Genomic DNA, 19640 nt, shown 5'->3' with positions numbered 1-19640 from the left:
CCAACGGAATATTGGAAATTATGACGGAATATCATCTATCTCTTCTATCTTATATAATCTTCCGCCCTCCAAAGCTCTTTTAAATTCTGGTTCTAATACTTGATCGACTCTCTCTTCTAAATCGACTCCTGTTTCTTCTTCTACTACATGAGACAAATCTTCCCCCTCAAAGAGGCCTTCAGTGTACTCTTTCTACCTATTCGCTCTGCATTTAACAGTGGAATTGCCGTTGCACTCTTAATGTTACCACCCTTGCTTTTAATTTCACAGAATGTTGGCTTAACTTTCCTATATTCTGGGTCAGTCTCTCCGACAACCACTTCTTTTTTTGATTTATTCACATTTTTCATGCAGCAATTTCGTCCTAGCTTCCTTGCACTTCCCATTGATTTCATTCCTCAGTATCTTTTATTTCTGTATTGCTGATTTTTCCTGAACATTTTTTACTTTCTTCTTTCATCGATAAACTGAAGTACTTCTTCTGTTATGCAAGGTTTCTTCATAGTTACCTTCCAGATTGATGAATCCTATTTTTTTGTCTTGTACAAAGGTACCTATATTTTTCTTCCTAACTTCAGTGATTTTCTCTTTTTAGAAATGTCACTTCTCTTCAACTGTACTGTCTACTGAGCAATTTTTTGTTGCTGTATCTATATCTTTATTCTTTGATACTTCTCTATCCAACTTCTTTCCATATTGATTCTTCTGACTAATCTCTTAAACTTCAGTCTACTGCTCTCCTGCAGTCTACTACATAATGATCTGACTATTTATCTGCTCCTGGGTACAACTTACAGCCCAGTATCTGATTTCCAATCTCTGTCTGGCTATGATGTAATCTGACTGAAATTTTGCCGTATCACTCGCCCACTTCCAAGTATACCCCGTCCTCTTGTGATTCTTGAACAGAGTATTCGCTACTACAACTGAAATTTATTACAGAACTCAGTTAGCCATTCTCCTCCCTCTTTTTCCTTGTCCTGAGCCAGTATTCTCCTGTAACCTGTTCTTCTGCTTCTTCCCCTACAACTGCATTCTAGTCTCCCATGAGTATTAGATTTCCATCTCCGTTTGTGTACTGTATTACTCTTTCAAGATCATCGTGTACTTTCCCTATCTCCTCATCTTCAGCTTGCGACGTCGGCATGTATATCTGAACTATGTTGTCGGTGTTGGTTTGCTTTCGATTCCGATGAGAACAGCCCTATCACTGAACTGTTCATAGTAACACATTCTTTGCACTATCTTACTATTCATAATGATTCCCACTCCGGTTATGGCATTTTCTGCTGCGTTGATATTACTCTGTACTCATCTGACCAGAAATCCTATTCGTCTTTCCATTTCACTTCACTGAGCCTTTGAATCTGACTTTTCAGTTTTTCTAGCTTCCCTACTACGCTCAAGCTTCGCACATTCCACGCCCCGACTCATAGAATGTTATCCTTTCGTTGGTTATTCAATCTTGATTTCATCGTCACCGCCCCTTTGGCTGTTCCGCAACGGAGATCAGTATAGGGGACTATTTCGGAATTATTTACAAATGGAGAGATTACAGGCAACATGCGCTGTGGATACACATTATGTGTCTTCAGTGCAATGATTTCCATTGTCTTCTGCAGCATTATGCCATTGACCATTGCTAATTCTTTCCCACCCCAAGGACAAGAGAGTGCTCTGAACCTCTGTCCGCTCCTCTGCTCTCTTTAACAAGGCCATTGGCAGAATGAGGGAACGTCTTATGCTGGAAGTCTTCGGCCTCAAATGCTTATTATTAATAAAAATTTAAGTCGTTGTAATTCGAACCCGGGACCGAGAACATTTTGATTATCAATCAAAGACGCTACCTCAAGAACATAGGTGCAACTTGATACACTATATGGTACTAAATAGCTTATCAAAGAAATACTTCCTATATGAATTTCGGAAGTGATAGAAACGTTGGGATCAGTGCATTCGCTATCAGGGGGATTACTTCAAATATGATGGTGCAGAATAATCTATGACAGTTGACACATATCGTCAGACTTTCGGAAAAATATCGTCCACACAATCCCGAAGACAGGAAGTGAAAATAAATGCGAGAATTAGGCATCCATTGCTCAGAATAATTATATACCACATAATGTGGCATGAAACGGGAATGTGTCAGATGACAATCAATTTCGCACTAGGAAAGACAAAAGTCACCAGATAGGCAGTTCTGATGTTGCACTTAACAATACAAACAAGATTCAAGAAAAATAAAGAATTTTATCGATCCATAAAATGCATTCTATGTGTCGAAGAAGCAATTACGGAAATACGAGGTTAAAGGTGAAAGGATACTATAATCAGGTTTGCTGATGGAACTGCTTTTTTCAGTGGAAGTGAGGACGGTTGTAATGAAATAAAAAGTTTTACGTGTGTAGAATATGAATTGCTATTAAACTGTAGAAATACGAAAATAATGGGGGTTAGCACAAGAGGGAGCACTGATAAATTTAACGTAAAAATTATGCACCAGTAAGTAGATGAAGTGAAAGAGTTCTAGTACCTTGGAAGCAAAATTGCACATGATGGACGGAGCAAGAATGACATGAAAAGGACACTACCACAGGGAAAAAGGCATTTCTGGCTAAAAGAAATCTATTAGTATCAAATAACGCCTTAATTTGAGGACAGAATTTCTGAGAATGTATGGCTTGAAAACAATATTATGTCAAAGTCAGTCACGAACTCTGGAAAAACCGTAAAAGAAGCTAATCGAAGTGGTTGAATCGTTGTGCAAAGAAAGGAAGTTGAAAATTTTGTGAAGTTTGTAGTCTGACTGAATTTTGTGCTGGAATTCAACAATTATAATTTAATTTTGTTTGCACATCAGTCGGGAATTTGAAAATTAAATAAAGGAATTAAGAACACCATCAATAAGAATCCAATTAGATTATCACACAAATTAATTTTGGGAAACAAAAGTGTTATGGATCACGGCTGTAAATACTTCAAACGTCACTATTAGTAGTGAAATAAAATAAAAATACGTCCATTATTCACCAAATGAAATCCTCACTCTCGTTACTAAGGCTTTTATTATTTTATTCCTTATTATTTTAAATAGTGGCGACTAAGAGACCAAACAAACTGGCTGGCGGACATCTGCACCGCAAACCATTCGTTTGTCAAGCGATGGCTGGGCTGTTGGTGCAGCTAAATTAACCCTTGAGTCAGCTCGCTGTATATCTGAGCGACATGAATATTTCATAGCTGGATGTCCAGTGTTAGTGCAGTAACTCTCAGAAGCAAACTCTCGTCAAGCCCATCACCGAAATACTTACGACTCTAGCGTCTCCCATTGAAATCTCACCAAAAGGTAACTCCTTTTCCAGTCTCAAAAGGAAATCTCCCACACCAGGACATCTCCCCAACAGCTTCCTGTAGATATATCTACCCAGGCATGACCATGTATGGGACACGTCAGCTCATGCTCTTCTTATGGGTAATCAAATTACATTGCAACATCCTTGTTAACTGTTGCACCGCAACATCACATACAAATCTCAACAACGTTATTCCTAGAAGGCATTCTCTTGCTTGGCAGATTTACCCATTAAGTGTTTATGTCCCGAGACCTGTGAACGCGTCCCTTAGTCCCCTCTGATTTCAAAAGGTCCATTAAATCAACAGACATCTTCTAATAACATACGCGTGGGTCGACGACCGGTCCGCAACCTGCTCTGGTACGCCATGCAACTTTTCTCGATCCCGTACTGCACAGGTCGCCATCTCTGGAGACAAATGGCTAATGTGCCTGGGTGGTAGATTGAATGTACCATCTAGCTCATATATTACAACTAATAGGAAATGCCGTTCCCCTCAGAATATGTGAGGAAACGAGTGTGTAGAAAATACTGACAAGGACAGGATGATGGGACATCAGAGAGTAGCTCTAATATTTTCAGAGGCAGTTAAAGAGAGTAAGATTTGCAGGGAAAGACAAAATTGGAAGATATCCTACAAGTAACTGAAGGCGTTGAATGTAAGCTATTCGAAGATGAAGAGGGTCATACAATAAAGAAAGCCGTACCGGACCGCATCATAACACGCCATTTGACTGAAGACCGACTAAAAAAACGGAATTTAATGAACGTAAACTCTGTCCACAGGCCCTGGTCGGTCAATTGGTTCCGACCGACCGTAGTGTCATCCTCTGCCAGTAGTGTCACGGAGTGCGGTATGCAGAGGTGTGGGGTCACCACACCGCTCAATTAACGTCACAACGCTTCGTGCACCTCCTTGTACAACCAAGAAAAAATCCCTGGCAGTACGGGGAATCTAACGCATGTCCTCTCCATGGAAGACAGTCACGCTCACAGCTCAGGTATGTGGCCGTAATAAATTTAACTACTATGTTGTGAGATCTTTTGTTAGCTTCTTATATGCTTTTACTCTGTTACCATATTTGCGTGTATGTCTTCACTATAAACGAACTCCGTGTATATCATCACTGTAAATGAAAAGATAAGAAAAATATGTAGAAATCCATAGATAAAAGATTGAATGTATGTATATTTGTGTGTGTGTGTGTGTGTGTGTGTGTGTGTGTGTGTGTGTGTGTGTGTGTGTGTATGATCCACATATCCTCGTAACCCACTGAAGCGATTCCAAACTAACTTGGTACACAATCCCTTTCACTTTCTATGGTCGCAGGTTGGAATGCTGCCTCGAGCATGGATGTGTGTGATATCCATAAGTTTGTTAGGTTTAAGTATTTCTAAGTTCTAGGGGACTGATGACCTCATATGTTAAGTACTATAATGCTCAGTGCCATTTGAACCATTTTCGCTTTGACTTTAAAACCTACCTATCCTCGTTCACGAGATGTGACGTCATAAACAATGAGACGCGTGAAAACTGCACAACGGTGCAGTTTATTTTAAATTTATTGCTTCTTTCCCAGTAACTCTATTCGCAATACATTTTGCAGACAGGATCTAGATACGCCGCTGAAGGTACCTAGAAAATTATCTTATTGTATTATATATAGACCAGAAGGTATGGCGTCATAAATACTGAGATTGACGAAAAAGAGCCACATGATGTATGACGTTTAAATTTATTATTCCGTTCCTACTAACTCTATTCGCATTCTACTTCGCTGAATGTACCTACACCAAAGTATCACTGTACGACACATATTACCTCATAAACACAATTTAAAAACCGGCTTATTATGCGTGAAGCTTTAATATATTTATTCTTTATTGCTAAGACACACCTGCAGTCGAGTCACCTTAACAAAATCTCTGACACCTGGAAACGCTTCCAACTGCGAACAGCAATTGAATTTAGGCGAGAACGATAGGCGTCTATAGAGCTATGAAGAGGCGTTGCCACGGAGACACTTAGAAAATAGCATTTTAGGTACGCGAAGCAGCAGCGCGCAGCGTACAGAAACCGACTGGGATCATGTTTCCTACTTCGGATTCTGTAATTATATACATTCGTGAGCTATGCATATTTCTTTGTACGACTATTTCATTATTTCAGTGACGTTTCATCGAAAACATGGATATAATTTTTTTTACACTTCACTAGAACACAGTTAATTTTTTATTCTCGTTTCTAACACAAAACTGCCAAAATGGATACCCGGGCAGTGCCGGGTTTCTCAGCAATTAATTAAAAAGAAAGGAAAAGATAATAGTAGTGCGCAGTTTGCAAAATGAGAGATGGTGAAAATACCGATATGAAGGAAATGGCTCTGATGGTGTGCAGATAAATGTCAATTCTGAAATAAAAGAAAAAAGAAAAGAAGATAGTTTGATTCGTCATACTTGTCTATACGTACCATAGCTTTGACGCTGGAGATGGCCAGCACCAGCCGACTTCGGGACACCACCAGCAGCAGTAACGCTGGGAGCAGCAGCGGCAGCGGAAGCAGAGTCGCCATCTGGGCAGAGTGCACGGCCGCTGTGTCTGTATCGGCGATATAGCTGCGCCCCGGGGATTTATGTGGCCAGCCGCGACTACCCGAGCGCCGACATCGCTTCCTGTTGTCCGGCCCTCATTAGCGCACTGCTTTGTGCGCCGTCATGGACCGTACTCCTGCTTCTCCTAGATACGAATCTGTTACAAATGACCCGTGCGGAAGTCAGCGCAGCAGATAACATCTACAGCAAATTACACCAAGTGGTGACAAAAAGACCACTGTTTAGCTGTTTTGTCACGATGTTTAACGAGGAATGGAATCTGGCCGGCCTCTGTCTCCTCTCATTTCCCACAGCGACACACTAATACGTGAAATGTTCCTCGTGGGTGCATTCGTCACAAAGAGTGAGTTTCACGTTAGCCGAACGCTACGTCCTGTTTCAAACACTAGGTCGTGTTGCGCAGTACTACAGTTTTGATAATTATTCTGTGGGAGACGCCTGTTCGCTTTCTCATGTGCCGGAAGGAAACTGTCTGCTGAAAAGGAAATTTAGAAAAACATAAAACACTAATCTTCATAAAGGTATCCATATTATAAAGAAACATTGGTTTTGCCAATTGATGGTATTGTACAAGCATCGCTGTAAAAGCCATGGCCCTTTTTTGCATCTAAAACGGTATTGAATTAAAAAATTGCGAAATACGCAAATGGGACGTTAGTTCAGATGTAAACATTACATGTATGGAGGTGGAGAACCACCACAGAGATATAACACGAGAAAAAAGGCGAAAAGAAGTTTGTTGCTGCAAACTTGTTTTACTGTCAAGCGCAATAGTACGCAATAGTACATTACAAACTACGTGCATTCCAGGGCATCAGGAGTCTCCCCCAACATCCACAGTATCGTGCAGTGACGCTAGATGGCTGTCCTTACCAGGGGAGCGTAGAGACTTGTTATGCGTTGTGCATGCATGTTCGATTTAGTTGTATATCATTTTCAGTACATAATTAGCGTTTGCGATTTTTAATACGAGTTGAAATAATGAAGCGTTTTGTGATGAAGTCGGTAGGCCTACATGTTTGAAGTAAACACGTTAGTAATTGTACAGTATCGTTTTTGACATCTGTAATTCGTTCTGGAGACGTTCGCAAACGATGCCAGGTTGTGCTTCATTTGGTTGTTCCAATAGAGGCGAATGTGGATTTCGCATGTTAGCATTTCCACGCAATGAAGAAAGACGAAAGCACTGGGCAGTCGCAGTCAACAGGGCTGACATAAATCAAACAGGAGCCTTGTGGAAATCACCCAAGTACTCTTATCTGTGCGAAGTAAGTTGTTTTTGCTTTTTACTACTTATAAAACAACTTGCAATATACATAGTTAAATTTTAAAACAGACCTGTAAATTGGCTGTATGAAAATTATTATACCACGTTATTCTTAGAAACAAAGGCATTTAACGAATGATTTCGCCATATTGTCTTGTGCTCTTGATTCGGTGAGTGTGTACTCCACTACTCCACTACTGGCCATTCAAAAGTCCCGCCCGCAGTTTGACAGAAAAATGGCCACCGTATCGTCCGGTTGGCCACTCTCTCCCTATACAGGCTCTCTAGGGGAGCGAAGCTTGAAGAGAGACCACGGTGTGAGTTGAGCAACCGTTCAGGATGAAAGTTACCCGATTTGAATAGCGCTCTTACTCAAAGACTGCAGTCGAGCGTGGAAGGACTATGCGACAATGCCACGGGGACCTCGTGGAGTAGTAGGAAATGCTGTTCTACCGTACCGGACGCTTGATCGGTGGGTAGATGCACTCTAGGTGTGACAGAGCTGCAACGGCCGACACGCACCGACCAGGGGGCCTGTCAGTATGCGTGTGGACTCTGCTCGTCCCAAGATCGTCCAACGCCTGGAGCAAGACAGAAGATGGACGCTGCAGCAATTACAGCGCCGTACTGGCATTGAAAAGGCAACAATCTACAGGATTTCACGTGACGACCTACACATGCATGTAAGTTGCTGCATAGTAAGTGCCTCACATACTAAGTGAAGTGGAGAAGTGGCGCACGTTACGAAACTTCTCGTGTGCATCTAGCACGTTACCAGGAGGAAGGCGACAATATATTTGCGACAATCGTCGCCATAGATGAATTCTGGGCCAACATCCATGAGCCAGAACTGAAACGCCAGTCCGCGGAGTAGCGTCATTCAGGTTCACCACGCAAGCAGAAATCTGTCGCAATCCCTCTCCTGTCAAGTTAACAGTCATCATAGCCTATGACATTAGAGTAGTGATTTTGTGCCGTTTCGGACCACATGGACAAACTATTAATCCACCGTACTAATGCCACACTTTCCTGCAACGACATCTGCGGCGGGAGAAACGACCTGAACGTCTACACGATGCATTTAATTCTTCAGGGGAGCACGAGAGCCCATACGGCAGCTTGTGTGTGGAATCTGCTCGCGCAGTGGGGATAGCAAGTACTGGAGCATCCACCATATTCGTCATACTTACCACCTTGCGATTATGACCTACACCAAAACTGAAAGAGACATTGTATGGAACGCACTTTCGAACACATTGCGATTCGGTCATGGTGAGAGCACGGATATTCAGCATCTTCCATATCGTTGGCAGTTTGTGATGGATTCGTTGGGAGACTATTTCGAGGGACTATAAGTTGTCGCAGGTCCGTGTTCCTGCCCTGTACGTACTGTTGGGCATTGCTGCAATTGACAGTAAAATACGTTAGAAAGCACAAACTTTGTTTCTTCTACTTTTCTCGTTCTGTATCTTTGCGGCAGTGTGTTTGTTTTCATCGATCACGTTTTTGTTAATCGTGACTTTGCGTTCTTTTGGTGATACTTAAATAGAAACTATCACCATCTGACACACATACTCGTACCCATGTGTCTAACTGAGAAGTAAAATACCAACTGTCCTAGATTAAGCTATAATGTGCTCCCAGAATGAAATATTTGCATATACCTTTTCACTCCACATTTCACCCCCTTAAGGACTGAATTTCCAAAAACAAAGAGGTACACATATTTTTTTTTTTAAATTTCTAGCAGAGAAACCAGAAACATATTTTCATAGCTCTAGCTTCAAAATTGCTTGCATAAGGAAATATTTCCATAAAAAATTTCATCACTTATATCACCCCCCTGGCGGTTGAATTTGCAGGAACAGTGAAACACGTATGGTTTTGAGAATAAGGTACCAACGGAAGTACAGCTGTGAGGACGGGGCGTTAGTTGTGCTTGGGTAGCACAGTTGGTAGAGCACTTACCCGCGAAAAGCAAAGGTCCCGAGTTCGAGTCTCGGTCTGGCACACAGTTTTAATCTGCCAGGAAGTTTCACGTATGGTTTTATTTCTCACTTGGAAGCCAAATTCAAATTTTCAGAGATTTCGCTTTAAAAAAGGTTTCATAATGAAAGAGTTTCGTAAAACTTCACTCCCATAGCGATTAAATTTCCAAAAATGCTGAAACGGGTATTTCTTTATTTCTGGACGAGAAACTAAATAGCAATTTTCGTAGGTCTAGTTTCAAAATTGTCATAATAGCGACATACTTTTAAAAAACACCCTTGTTTCAGCCTGTTTATACGACGCCTACAATATAACATCAACATCTTCTATAAATTTAAAGTTTGTATCTCTAGTGGTTCGGACTGAGCGATGATGTATGTCAGTCAGGACACACAAAGCAACAGCAGCCACAGGGAACGAAACAAAAGACGTCAGCGTCTCGCAACATCAAAACAAAGTACATGAGATGTATGTGCGACTATGCAACATGAAAAAGAAGATGCTTTACATCCAGGCTCAGTGAAGCGCAATGATCTAAATATCGAGCCATTATGTGCAAAAAAACATTTATGAATGAAGTAGGAAGCGAGTAATCGTGAATATTGGTTGTAATTTAATACATTTACATCTATCTGCCTGACTCTGCAGTTCACACCTACACTCATGCTCATAAATTAAGTATTATTGAAGTATGTAGTGCCACACAACGTGGCATTACTCAAAACTGGCTCTAATAGCGTAGGCACATAGGGAGCACACACGATACAGATCTGTAAGTCCACGGTATTGGTGATAAGTTGAGGAAACCGTGACGAAACACATGTGCTACAAAACGCTACTGTTTCTTGCGCGTGTACCCCGACGTTAATATGGGATATGATTACCATGCATACGTACACAGACCGCAAAAAGGGTTGGCATACTGTGGATCAGGTGGTTGAGCAGCTGCTGGGATATCCCATTCTTGCACCAGTGCCTGTCGGAGGTACTGAAGTGTCGTAGGGGTTTGAAGACGTCGACCGAGAGCATCCCAGACGTGTTCGATGGGGTTTAGGTCTGTAGAACAAGGTCACTCCATTCGCCTGATATCTTCTGTTTCAAGGTACCCCTTCACGATGGAAGCTCAGGAGGAAGGTGGGACCCAATGCACCTCTGAAAAGCCGGACACACTGGTGCAAAATGACGTACTGATACACTTGGCCTGTTACAGTTCCTCTGTCAAAGACATGCAGGGGTGTATGTGCACCAATCATAATCCCACCCCACACCAACAAACCACGACCTTCATACATGTCCCTTTCAAGTACATTGAGGGATTGGTATGTGGTTCCTGGTTCACACCAGATGAAAACCCGGCGAGAATTTCTGTTCAGACTTTACCTTGGCTCGTCCGTGTACATAACCTGGGACCAATGTTCCAATGACCATGTACTGTGTACTTTTAACCGGGCTTTACGGGCTCTCCTGTGACCGGAGTCAGTGGAATGCACCTTGCAAGTCTCCGGACGAATAAACTATGTCTGTTCAGTAGTCTGTGGACAGTGTGTCTGGAGACAACGGTTCCAGCAACTGCGGTAAGGGCCCGAACAAGGCTACCTGCAGTTCCCCGTGGCCGTCTGCGGGCACTGATGGTGAGATATCGGTCTTCTTGTGATGTTGTACACTGTGGACGTCACGTACTGTAGCGCCTGGACACGTTTCCTACCTGCTGGAATCGTTCCCATAATCTTGAGATCACACTTTGTGGCACACGGAGGGCCTGTGCTACGACCTGCTGTGTCTGCCCATCCTCCAATCACCCTAGTATACTACCCCTCATAACGTCATCAATATGTGTTCTTTGAGCTATTTTCAACGCACATTCACCATTAGCATGTCTGAAAACGTCTGCACACTTACTCGCTGGACCATACTCTGACATGCAGAAACACACCTCATCGTATATGGATTGCTGCCAGCGCTACCGTGCGACGGCCGCAGGTCAAATGCACCGCATGGTCATACTCTAAGGTGATCTATACCCTCAAACCGCCCACCAGAGCGTTGTTTCACTATGTGGCAGCATTAGTCTTAATTTATGAGCATGAGTGTACATGTCTGGCGGAGGCTTCATCAAACTACCTTCAAGTATTTCTCTTCCGTTCCACTCTCGAATAGCGCTCGGGAAAAACGAATACAAATCTTTCTGTCTGAGCTATAAAATCTCTTATTATACTGGAAACTGATCATTTCCTTACATGTTTTGACTGATTGAGTTGTTTTTCGTATGTCACCAGTTGTATGAAAATTTGGTAAATATTGGGAATTGACTGTTTAACTTCATAGGGTCTTGCATCCTCGTTTGGTGGTACACAGCGTTTTCTTCTGTTTTGTCATTGTACAGTTGTCTAGAGTATGGTCAATGACCGAAACGGTAGTAATAAGCAAGTATTAAAAGGCAATATTGTGTCATGTATTTTATGAGGTATGTACCACGCTCTTACAGGCAATCACAACACAACATGCAAGTTTAGTTACACAATGCACATAACTGAAGTAAGTGAAGTTTGGAGCTGCAATCATGTTTCTCAATAGATGTATTCCGTAAAATATTGTTTCAATATTCACCCAAGTGAAAATCAAGTTAAGGAACGAAGTTTTCAACAGACTAAAGGAGTACTTTGATAAGAAATTTCTAAAATCTGTGCTAGAAGTGAAGTGTAGACGGGAAGCTGCTCTTAATAAAAGCCTGTCTATAGCTCACTTATTTTTAGTGAAAATGTTAAATGGGCAAATATTGAATTTGTGTATGAAATAGTTGTTTTGTTGACTAGCAGAAACAATCCCTCAGTGTGAGACATAATAAAAAGATAGACAATTAGATTTTACAGCAGTGCTCCCATACTTAAAATCACGTATCAGATATTAAGTTTTATGGTAGAGTGATGAAGTTGATGGATATACACTCCTGGAAATGGAAAAAAGAACACATTGACACCGGTGTGTCAGACCCACCATACTTGCTCCGGACACTGCGAGAGGGCTGTACAAGCAATGATCACACGCACGGCACAGCCGACACACCAGGAACCGCGGTGTTGGCCTTCGAATGGCGCTAGCTGCGCAGCATTTGTGCACCGCCGCCGTCAGTGTCAGCCAGTTTGCCGTGGCATACGGAGCTCCATCGCAGTCTTTAACACTGGTAGCATGCCGCGACAGCGTGGACGTGAACCGTATGTGCAGTTGACGGACTTTGAGCGAGGGCGTATAATGGGCATGTGGGAGCCGGGTGGACGTACCGCCAAATTGCTCCTCACGTGGGGCGTGAGGTCTCCACAGTACATCGATGTTGTCCCCAGTGGTCGGCGGAAGGTGCACGTGCCCGTCGACCTGGGACCGGACCGCAGCGACGCACGGATGCACGCCAAGAACGTAGGATCGTACGCAGTGCCGTAGGGGACCGCACCGCCACTTCCCAGCAAATTAGGGACACTGTTGCTCCTGGGGTATCGGCGAGGACCATTCGCAACCGTCTCCATGAAGCTGGGCTACGGTCCCGCACACCGTTAGGCCGTCTTCCGCTCACGCCCCAACATCGTGCAGCCCGCTTCCAGTGGCGACAGGCGTGAATGGAGGGACGAATGGAGACGTGTCGTCTTCAGCGATGAGAGTCGCTTCTGCCTTGGTGCCAATGATGGTCGTATGCGTGTTTGGCGCCGTGCAGGTGAGTGCCACAAGCAGGACTGCATACGGCAGAGGCACACAGGGCCAACACCCGGCATCATGGTGTGGGGAGCGATCGCCTACACTGGCCGTACGCCTGTGGTGATCGTCGAGGGGACACTGAATAGTGCACGGTACATCCAAACCGTCATCGAACCCATCGTTCTACCATTCCTAGACCGGCAAGGGAACTTGCTGTTCCAACAGGACAGTGCACGTCCATATGAATCCCGTGCCACCCAACGTGCTCTAGAAGGTGTAAGTCAACTACCCTGGCCAGCAAGGTTTCCGGATCTGTCCCCCATTGAGCATGTTTGGGACTGGATGAAGCGTCGTCTCACGCGGTGTGCACGTCCAGCACGAACGCTGGTCCAACTGAGGCGCCAGGTGGAAATGGCATGGCAAGCCGTTCCACAGGACTACATTCAGCGTCTCTACGACCGTCTCCATGGGAGAATAGCAGCCTGCATTGCTGCGAAAGGTGGATATACACTGTACTAGTGCCGACATTGTGCATGCTCTGTTGCCTGTGTCTATGTGCCTGTGGTTCTGTCAGTGTGATCATGTGATGTATCTGACCCCAAGAATGTGTCAATCATGTTTCCCCTTCCTGGGACAATGAATTCACGGTGTTCTTATTTCAATTTCCAGGAGTGTAGTTTTTTCCAACAAAGAGGTTAGAATATTACAAAACGGTATGAAATGCTGTTTATGTCCCAGAGTAAACAGCAACAATACTTAAACTGAGAGTTCACTGGCACAGAAAATTTATGATAATATAAATATAAGATAGGGAAATTCTTGATGCAGCTTATGCAAGAGAACAAGAGACACAAATTTAATACTTGCAAGTATCATATTGTAGAAAGCATTAATAGTAAACTTGTTGGGGGCAAGCTTCAGTCCCAGAGTCAGATAAAGGCATTTCTTGGCCATTACGTATAACCAGAGTTATCTTAATTAGACTGAAATTCTAGATGCAATTTATGTCCCTAGAGATACATTCAAAAAAACTTAAAAGAAAAATAAATGACATAAAATTTATATTCACTCAAGCTCAAATACTAGTTGTCCTTTGATGAACCCACAATCGTCCAAGCTCAGGATCCAATCAAAAATCCATATAAATGGCATACATTTCAAGTAAACTGTGAACTACATTGGTAGCACAGGCTATCTACTTTGCCACAAACGTAAGAAATTAAGAAGAACTACGTTATCCAGGAAAAATGTATAATTAAAAATACCAGTGAGTTAGCAGATATCCATTTCCCAGATAATACTATTTTATGCCCCTTTGATATGCTAAATTTGTATACAAATGAACCAGCTGATGAATCTATTGAGCTGATTAGAAAAACCCTTATGCAACTGCAGAAAGTAAATGTCTTATAAATCATGGCGCTAAGTGTGTGCCTGGGCCATAATTACTTCGCCTTAAGTGGAGAGTATTACAAGCAACCTTACCGCCTTGCCATACAATGCTGTCTGCTAGACAACCCTGCTACTATCTTCTTGGATAGCACTGAACATTGAACACACAATACAATGTAATAACTCTGAGGTCATTGAAAATAATTTATTGTTGAAGGTATGTAGACGGCACTAGCATTTTAATACATGGTGACATTAATGATGTCCACAACTTGTTGAGTTATTTGATGATGTATATCCATCTTTGAAATATGTAACTGAAATTGAAGACGATAGTGGGATGAATTTTCGTGATCTAGGAATAGAAATATATTATGGCAAGCATCAGTTGAATATTTCCAGGGAATTGGAATCTATTAGTACAGTTATAAATAATGACAGCAGTTACCCAACCATGTACAAGCATGACTTCTACCCCTCCAAGTTAGACTGGATTATCAGACTGCAAGTGAAGCTGTACTTGAATTCTTGAGACAGAAATGGGTATTACGGTATCGATAGCTATGATGCCGCGGCGTAGGTGCAAGTTCTTGGGTTGGCACTACAACAGACACCGACGATAGCGTCCTCTAGCCGGCGCTGTGGAGCTCTACCAGCTCCGCTCTAGATTCTACCCATTTGATCATGAGAAGACGGCCAGGACACTTCGGTTCAGTTTCGCTTCATATAGAGACTTTCACTGAGGAATACGTAGGTGCGAAGTCTTAGACCCGACGTAAGTAGTGCAAAGTCTCTACATAAAGCAAAACTGAAGCGAAGTGTCCCGGCCGTCTTCTCTTGATCAAATTGGTAGAATCTGGAATGGAGCTCGTAGAGTTCCCAGCGCCTGCTAGAGGACGATGTCGTCGGTGTCTGTCATAGTGCCAAGCCAAGAACTTGCACCTACGCTTTGGCATCGTAGCTATCGACACCACAGGTATAGCCAGCAAATTGTGGACAAATGATGCAGAAAAAAAAAAAAAAAAAAAAAGATGAAATCCAAAGAGGAGACAGATAAATATGAAACAAATTTGAAGTAAATGAGAGACGAAAACGAAGTATGCTATCCTTCCATATTGTGGGGACATTTAAGATAAGATTAAACAGCTGTCTAAGAAAAGTGATATTATTTAGTGTCGTTTCAGGCTGACAACAGCTTGGGGAAAAACTACAACACAATACTGAACATATGCCTATTTATTATCACTTTGAAATAAGCAGCCGGCCGGTGTGGTCGAGCGGTTCTAGATTCTTCAGTCTGGAACCGCGCGACCGCTACGGTCGCAGGTTCGAATCCTGCCTCGGGCATGGATGTGTGTGATGTCCTTAGGTTGGTTAGCTTTAAGTAGTTTTAAGTTCTAGGGGACTGATGACCTCAGCTGTTAAGTCCCATAGTGCTCAGAGCCATTTGAACCATTTTTTTTTTTTTTGAAATTGGTAGGATCATGTGTCTACAGTATAACAGAAAGTAATATTGGTGAGACAGGGAGGAAATTAAGGAAAAGATTAACAAAACATTCATACCATAGAAAATACATCCACTTGAGGCACACATCTGAAAACACACAAGCACATCCTTGGGAATATTTCTGACCAAATGGAATTGCTACACAAATGAGATAGGCGTGTGAGTATGAGTCATTTAGAGGAGACAGAGATTTATGATAATATGGTTACAGGGTCCAGAAAGAATAATTCACGATCACAGACCTAAGTAAGAAAATCTATCTCAATAAGTTTATTGATGTTTTCAAAAGTATAAGGGGTGATCAAAAGTTATCCCATGCATAGGAAGGACAGTGCCGAATCGGTTTGTGAATCAGGTAAATCAACATGAGCACTGAGGCAATCATTCCACTGATACAAGAAGTTGAAGAAAGGCACTTGTTAAAACAATGCTGTGTCTTGCTGTGTGAAGACGTTCGTAACCTGCTTGCTCTACAGCCTCGTCCGACAGAAATCATCGAATCTCCAATGGCTTTTTTAAGGGCCTGAAGATGTGATAATCGCATTAGGAGAGATTAGGACTATACAGCAAGTGCATGGGTGTCTCCCAGTTGGGGTAACTTCTGTTTAACTCTGAGGTCGATTAGCACCTTGTGTTTAACGCGACCACCACGAATTTTGATGCACCATTCAACAATGGAGGTTTTCCATAGACGTGCAGAACCGTACTCATTCTTCATTATCTGATGGATGTCTACCAGTGTTTTTTCTTTCGCAAATAAAAGAAGATCAACAGTACGTTTGTTTTATTTTGATCCTATGTGGCAATAACGTCACCATAGTTCACATTTCCACATTTACCGCACACATGTCAAAAAGCCACGAATACCACATTAATCCCTTGGCTACATGTTGGTGCTTGTACACCCGCATTTGAGTCGTGCTACGTTGTAATGCCCTCGAACGACAACTTCTTGATCGCGCTTTATATCCATTGTGTGTCACAATTCAGCCAACGGACCTGCCGCAGTGGTGACACCGGTTCCCGGGAGACCACGGCAGTTAAGCGATGTCGGGCTGGGCTAAAACTTGGATGGGTGACGATCCGTTCTGCCGAGCGCTGTTGGCAATGTGGGATGCACTCAGCCCTTGTGAGGCAAACTGAGGACCTACTTGACTGAGAACTATCGGCCAGGAGAGCGGTGCACTGACCACATGCCCCTCCATATCTGCATCTAGTGGCACGTATGAGCTGAGGATGACACGGCGTCCTGTCGGTACCTTTGGGCCTTCATGGCCTGTTAGGGAGGAGATTTTTCCTTTTTCTTTTCTTTTTTTGGTTTCACAATTCATTTTACATACTTTTAGAGGTTTTAGAGAGGACTTAGTAGATCAAGTTATGCATAGGAACCCATTCCGGAAACGTCATCCAACGCCGTCACAGAGCGTCAGAGTTAAAGGCATCGCCACATGTAAATGCATGTATATACAGAGTGATTCCCTGATGATAGTACAAACTTTCAATGATCACGGAGAAGGATAAATATATCAGTCAGAGGTAAGGGTACCTGTACCGGAAACGAATGAGTCGAAAATTGCAAACGAAAACCTTTCTGGAACCTCTGACAGTGGAATAGATGTACTGGCACTGTTGTTGCTAAGATTGTAGGGTAGGTTACTTTAAGAGGTGGTAATATTGACCAAGACAAGAGAAACTGTCTAATTACCATGGGCTAAAACTGCTTACCTGAGGAGCTATGGGCTTGTGTTAGACACATCTCCCCTATTGAACAAGTGATCACAGCTCTTAATGCATGCGTTTTATAGCTAATGTTTAGTAGACATGTTTTCTTTTTTGGTCCATACTACCACCTCTGAAAGTTGACTATCCTACAATCTTAGCAACAACAGTACCGGTACATGTATCCCACTGTCAAATGTTTCAGAACGGTTTACTCTTATAACTACAGAAACGTTGATCTCAAGGAGACGGATCCTTACCTCAGATAGGAACATTTATGCTTCTCCAACATCCTTGACAGTTTGTAACATCATCAAGGAGTCATCCAGTGTATACGTATATTTATTGGCGCCAGCACTTATAACTTTGACACTGCGTTGCGTCGTTGGCCGACGTTTCCGGTCAAGGTTTCCTATGTAAAACTTGATCAACTATGACCCCTCTACAATCCTCTAAAATTGTTTAACATTAATTGTGAATATCGTGTGTCATATGACTCTCATGTGTGGCCATGAGAAATATTAAAAAAGTAGGTTTGCCTTTTGATATCCTATAACCTTTATTATATTTCTGCTAAGTTATTCCCCTCCCCCTCCCTATCCAGCGTCGCCCCAATTACTTCTCTGTACTTATACTTTGCTTGCTCCAGTAAGGTATTTTTCTATGATTACGAATTTATGTGTTGCTGGATAACTTGTGGCAGATACAACTGATAATGGGCTATCTCCACTTACAGTGTTGTACATCATGCTATTACATTACCTTAGACTATTCTGAATCTTATATGAAGGTTCACAAGAATATAGTATTCCTGTTTTTGTTCTTTTAGCTTTATCATTACACTATCGTAATACATAAGGATTCATAAAGCGTTATTTTTGTTTTAGACAACCGTACTGTGATAAGTTTCAGTCGACTTGAATTATAAATATCTTTCTTAGGTCACACTCTGTTTAGCTGAAGTACCTTTGAACTTTGCCCTGGGTCAGTCTATTTTGTGTTGTTGTTATGCTGGTTTTTGGTTTACTTCTGTACATGTGGACTAATTATTTTCATTTCCAGTAATGACAGCAGTGCTGTTTCGCCTTTTCACCCCCCTTACCACCTCTCATCTGCCACCTGCCCCCTATTTTCTTATGTATTTAGGAAACTGATTAAGGTATTACTAAACTATGAATGTACTCATGTATTCTCTGAAGCGCTGCCTCATAAATTGATGTGTTTTAACATACACTCCTGGAAATGGAAAAAAGAACACATTGAAACCGGTGTGTCAGACCCACCATACTTGCTCCGGACACTGCGAGAGGGCTGTACAAGCAATGATCACACGCACGGCACAGCGTACACACCAGGAACCGCGGTGTTGGCCGTCGAATGGCGCTAGCTGCGCAGCATTTGTGCACCGCTGCCGTCAGTGTCAGCCAGTTTGCCGTGGCATACGGAGCTCCATCGCAGTCTTTAACACTGGTAGCATGCCGCGACAGCGTGGACGTGAACCGTATGTGCAGCTGACGGACTTTGAGCGAGGGCGTATAGTGGGCATGCGGGAGGCCGGGTGGACGTACCGCCGAATTGCTCAACACGTGGGGCGTGAGGTCTCCACAGTACATCGATGTTGTCGCCAGTGGTCGGCGGAAGGTACACGTGCCCGTCGACCTGGGACCGGACCGCAGCGACGCACGGATGCACGCCAAGACTGTAGGATCCTACGCACTGCCGCAGGGGACCGCACCGCCACTTCCCAGCAAATTAGGGACACTGTTCCTCCTGGGGTATCGGCGAGGACCATTCGCAACCGTCTCCATGAAGCTGGGCTACGGTCCCGCACACCGTTAGGCCGTCTTCCGCTCACGCCCCAACATCGTGCAGCCCGCCTCCAGTGGTGTCGCGACAGGCGTGAGTGAAGGGACGAATGGAGACGTGTCGTCTTCAGCGATGAGAGTCGCTTCTGCCTTGGTGCCAATGATAGTCGTATGCGTGTTTGGCGCCGTGCAGGTGAGCGCCACAATCAGGACTGCATACGACCGAGGCACACAGGGCCAACACCCGGCATCATGGTGTGGGGAGCGATCTCCTACACTGGCCGTACACCTCTGGTGATCGTCGAGGG

The 19640-nt window shown here is 43.2% G+C and overlaps 1 protein-coding gene across 1 annotated transcript in view; it reads right to left on the bottom strand.

Moving 5' to 3' along the window:
* Positions 1-6015, bottom strand: part of LOC126267185 (uncharacterized) — a 33115-nt gene extending 27100 nt beyond the window's left edge. The window contains exon 1 of the mRNA XM_049972153.1: positions 5828-6015. Within this exon, the coding sequence (XP_049828110.1) occupies positions 5828-5929 (102 nt within the window). The 5' untranslated portion in view covers positions 5930-6015. The remainder of the gene's footprint in view (positions 1-5827) is intronic.
* Positions 6016-19640: the final 13625 nt, after the last annotated feature.

The sequence above is a fragment of the Schistocerca gregaria genome, chromosome 4 (genome assembly GCF_023897955.1).
Source record: "Schistocerca gregaria isolate iqSchGreg1 chromosome 4, iqSchGreg1.2, whole genome shotgun sequence".
Taxonomy (NCBI): domain Eukaryota; kingdom Metazoa; phylum Arthropoda; class Insecta; order Orthoptera; family Acrididae; genus Schistocerca; species Schistocerca gregaria.
This window is presented reverse-complemented; position numbering and strand designations above follow the sequence as displayed.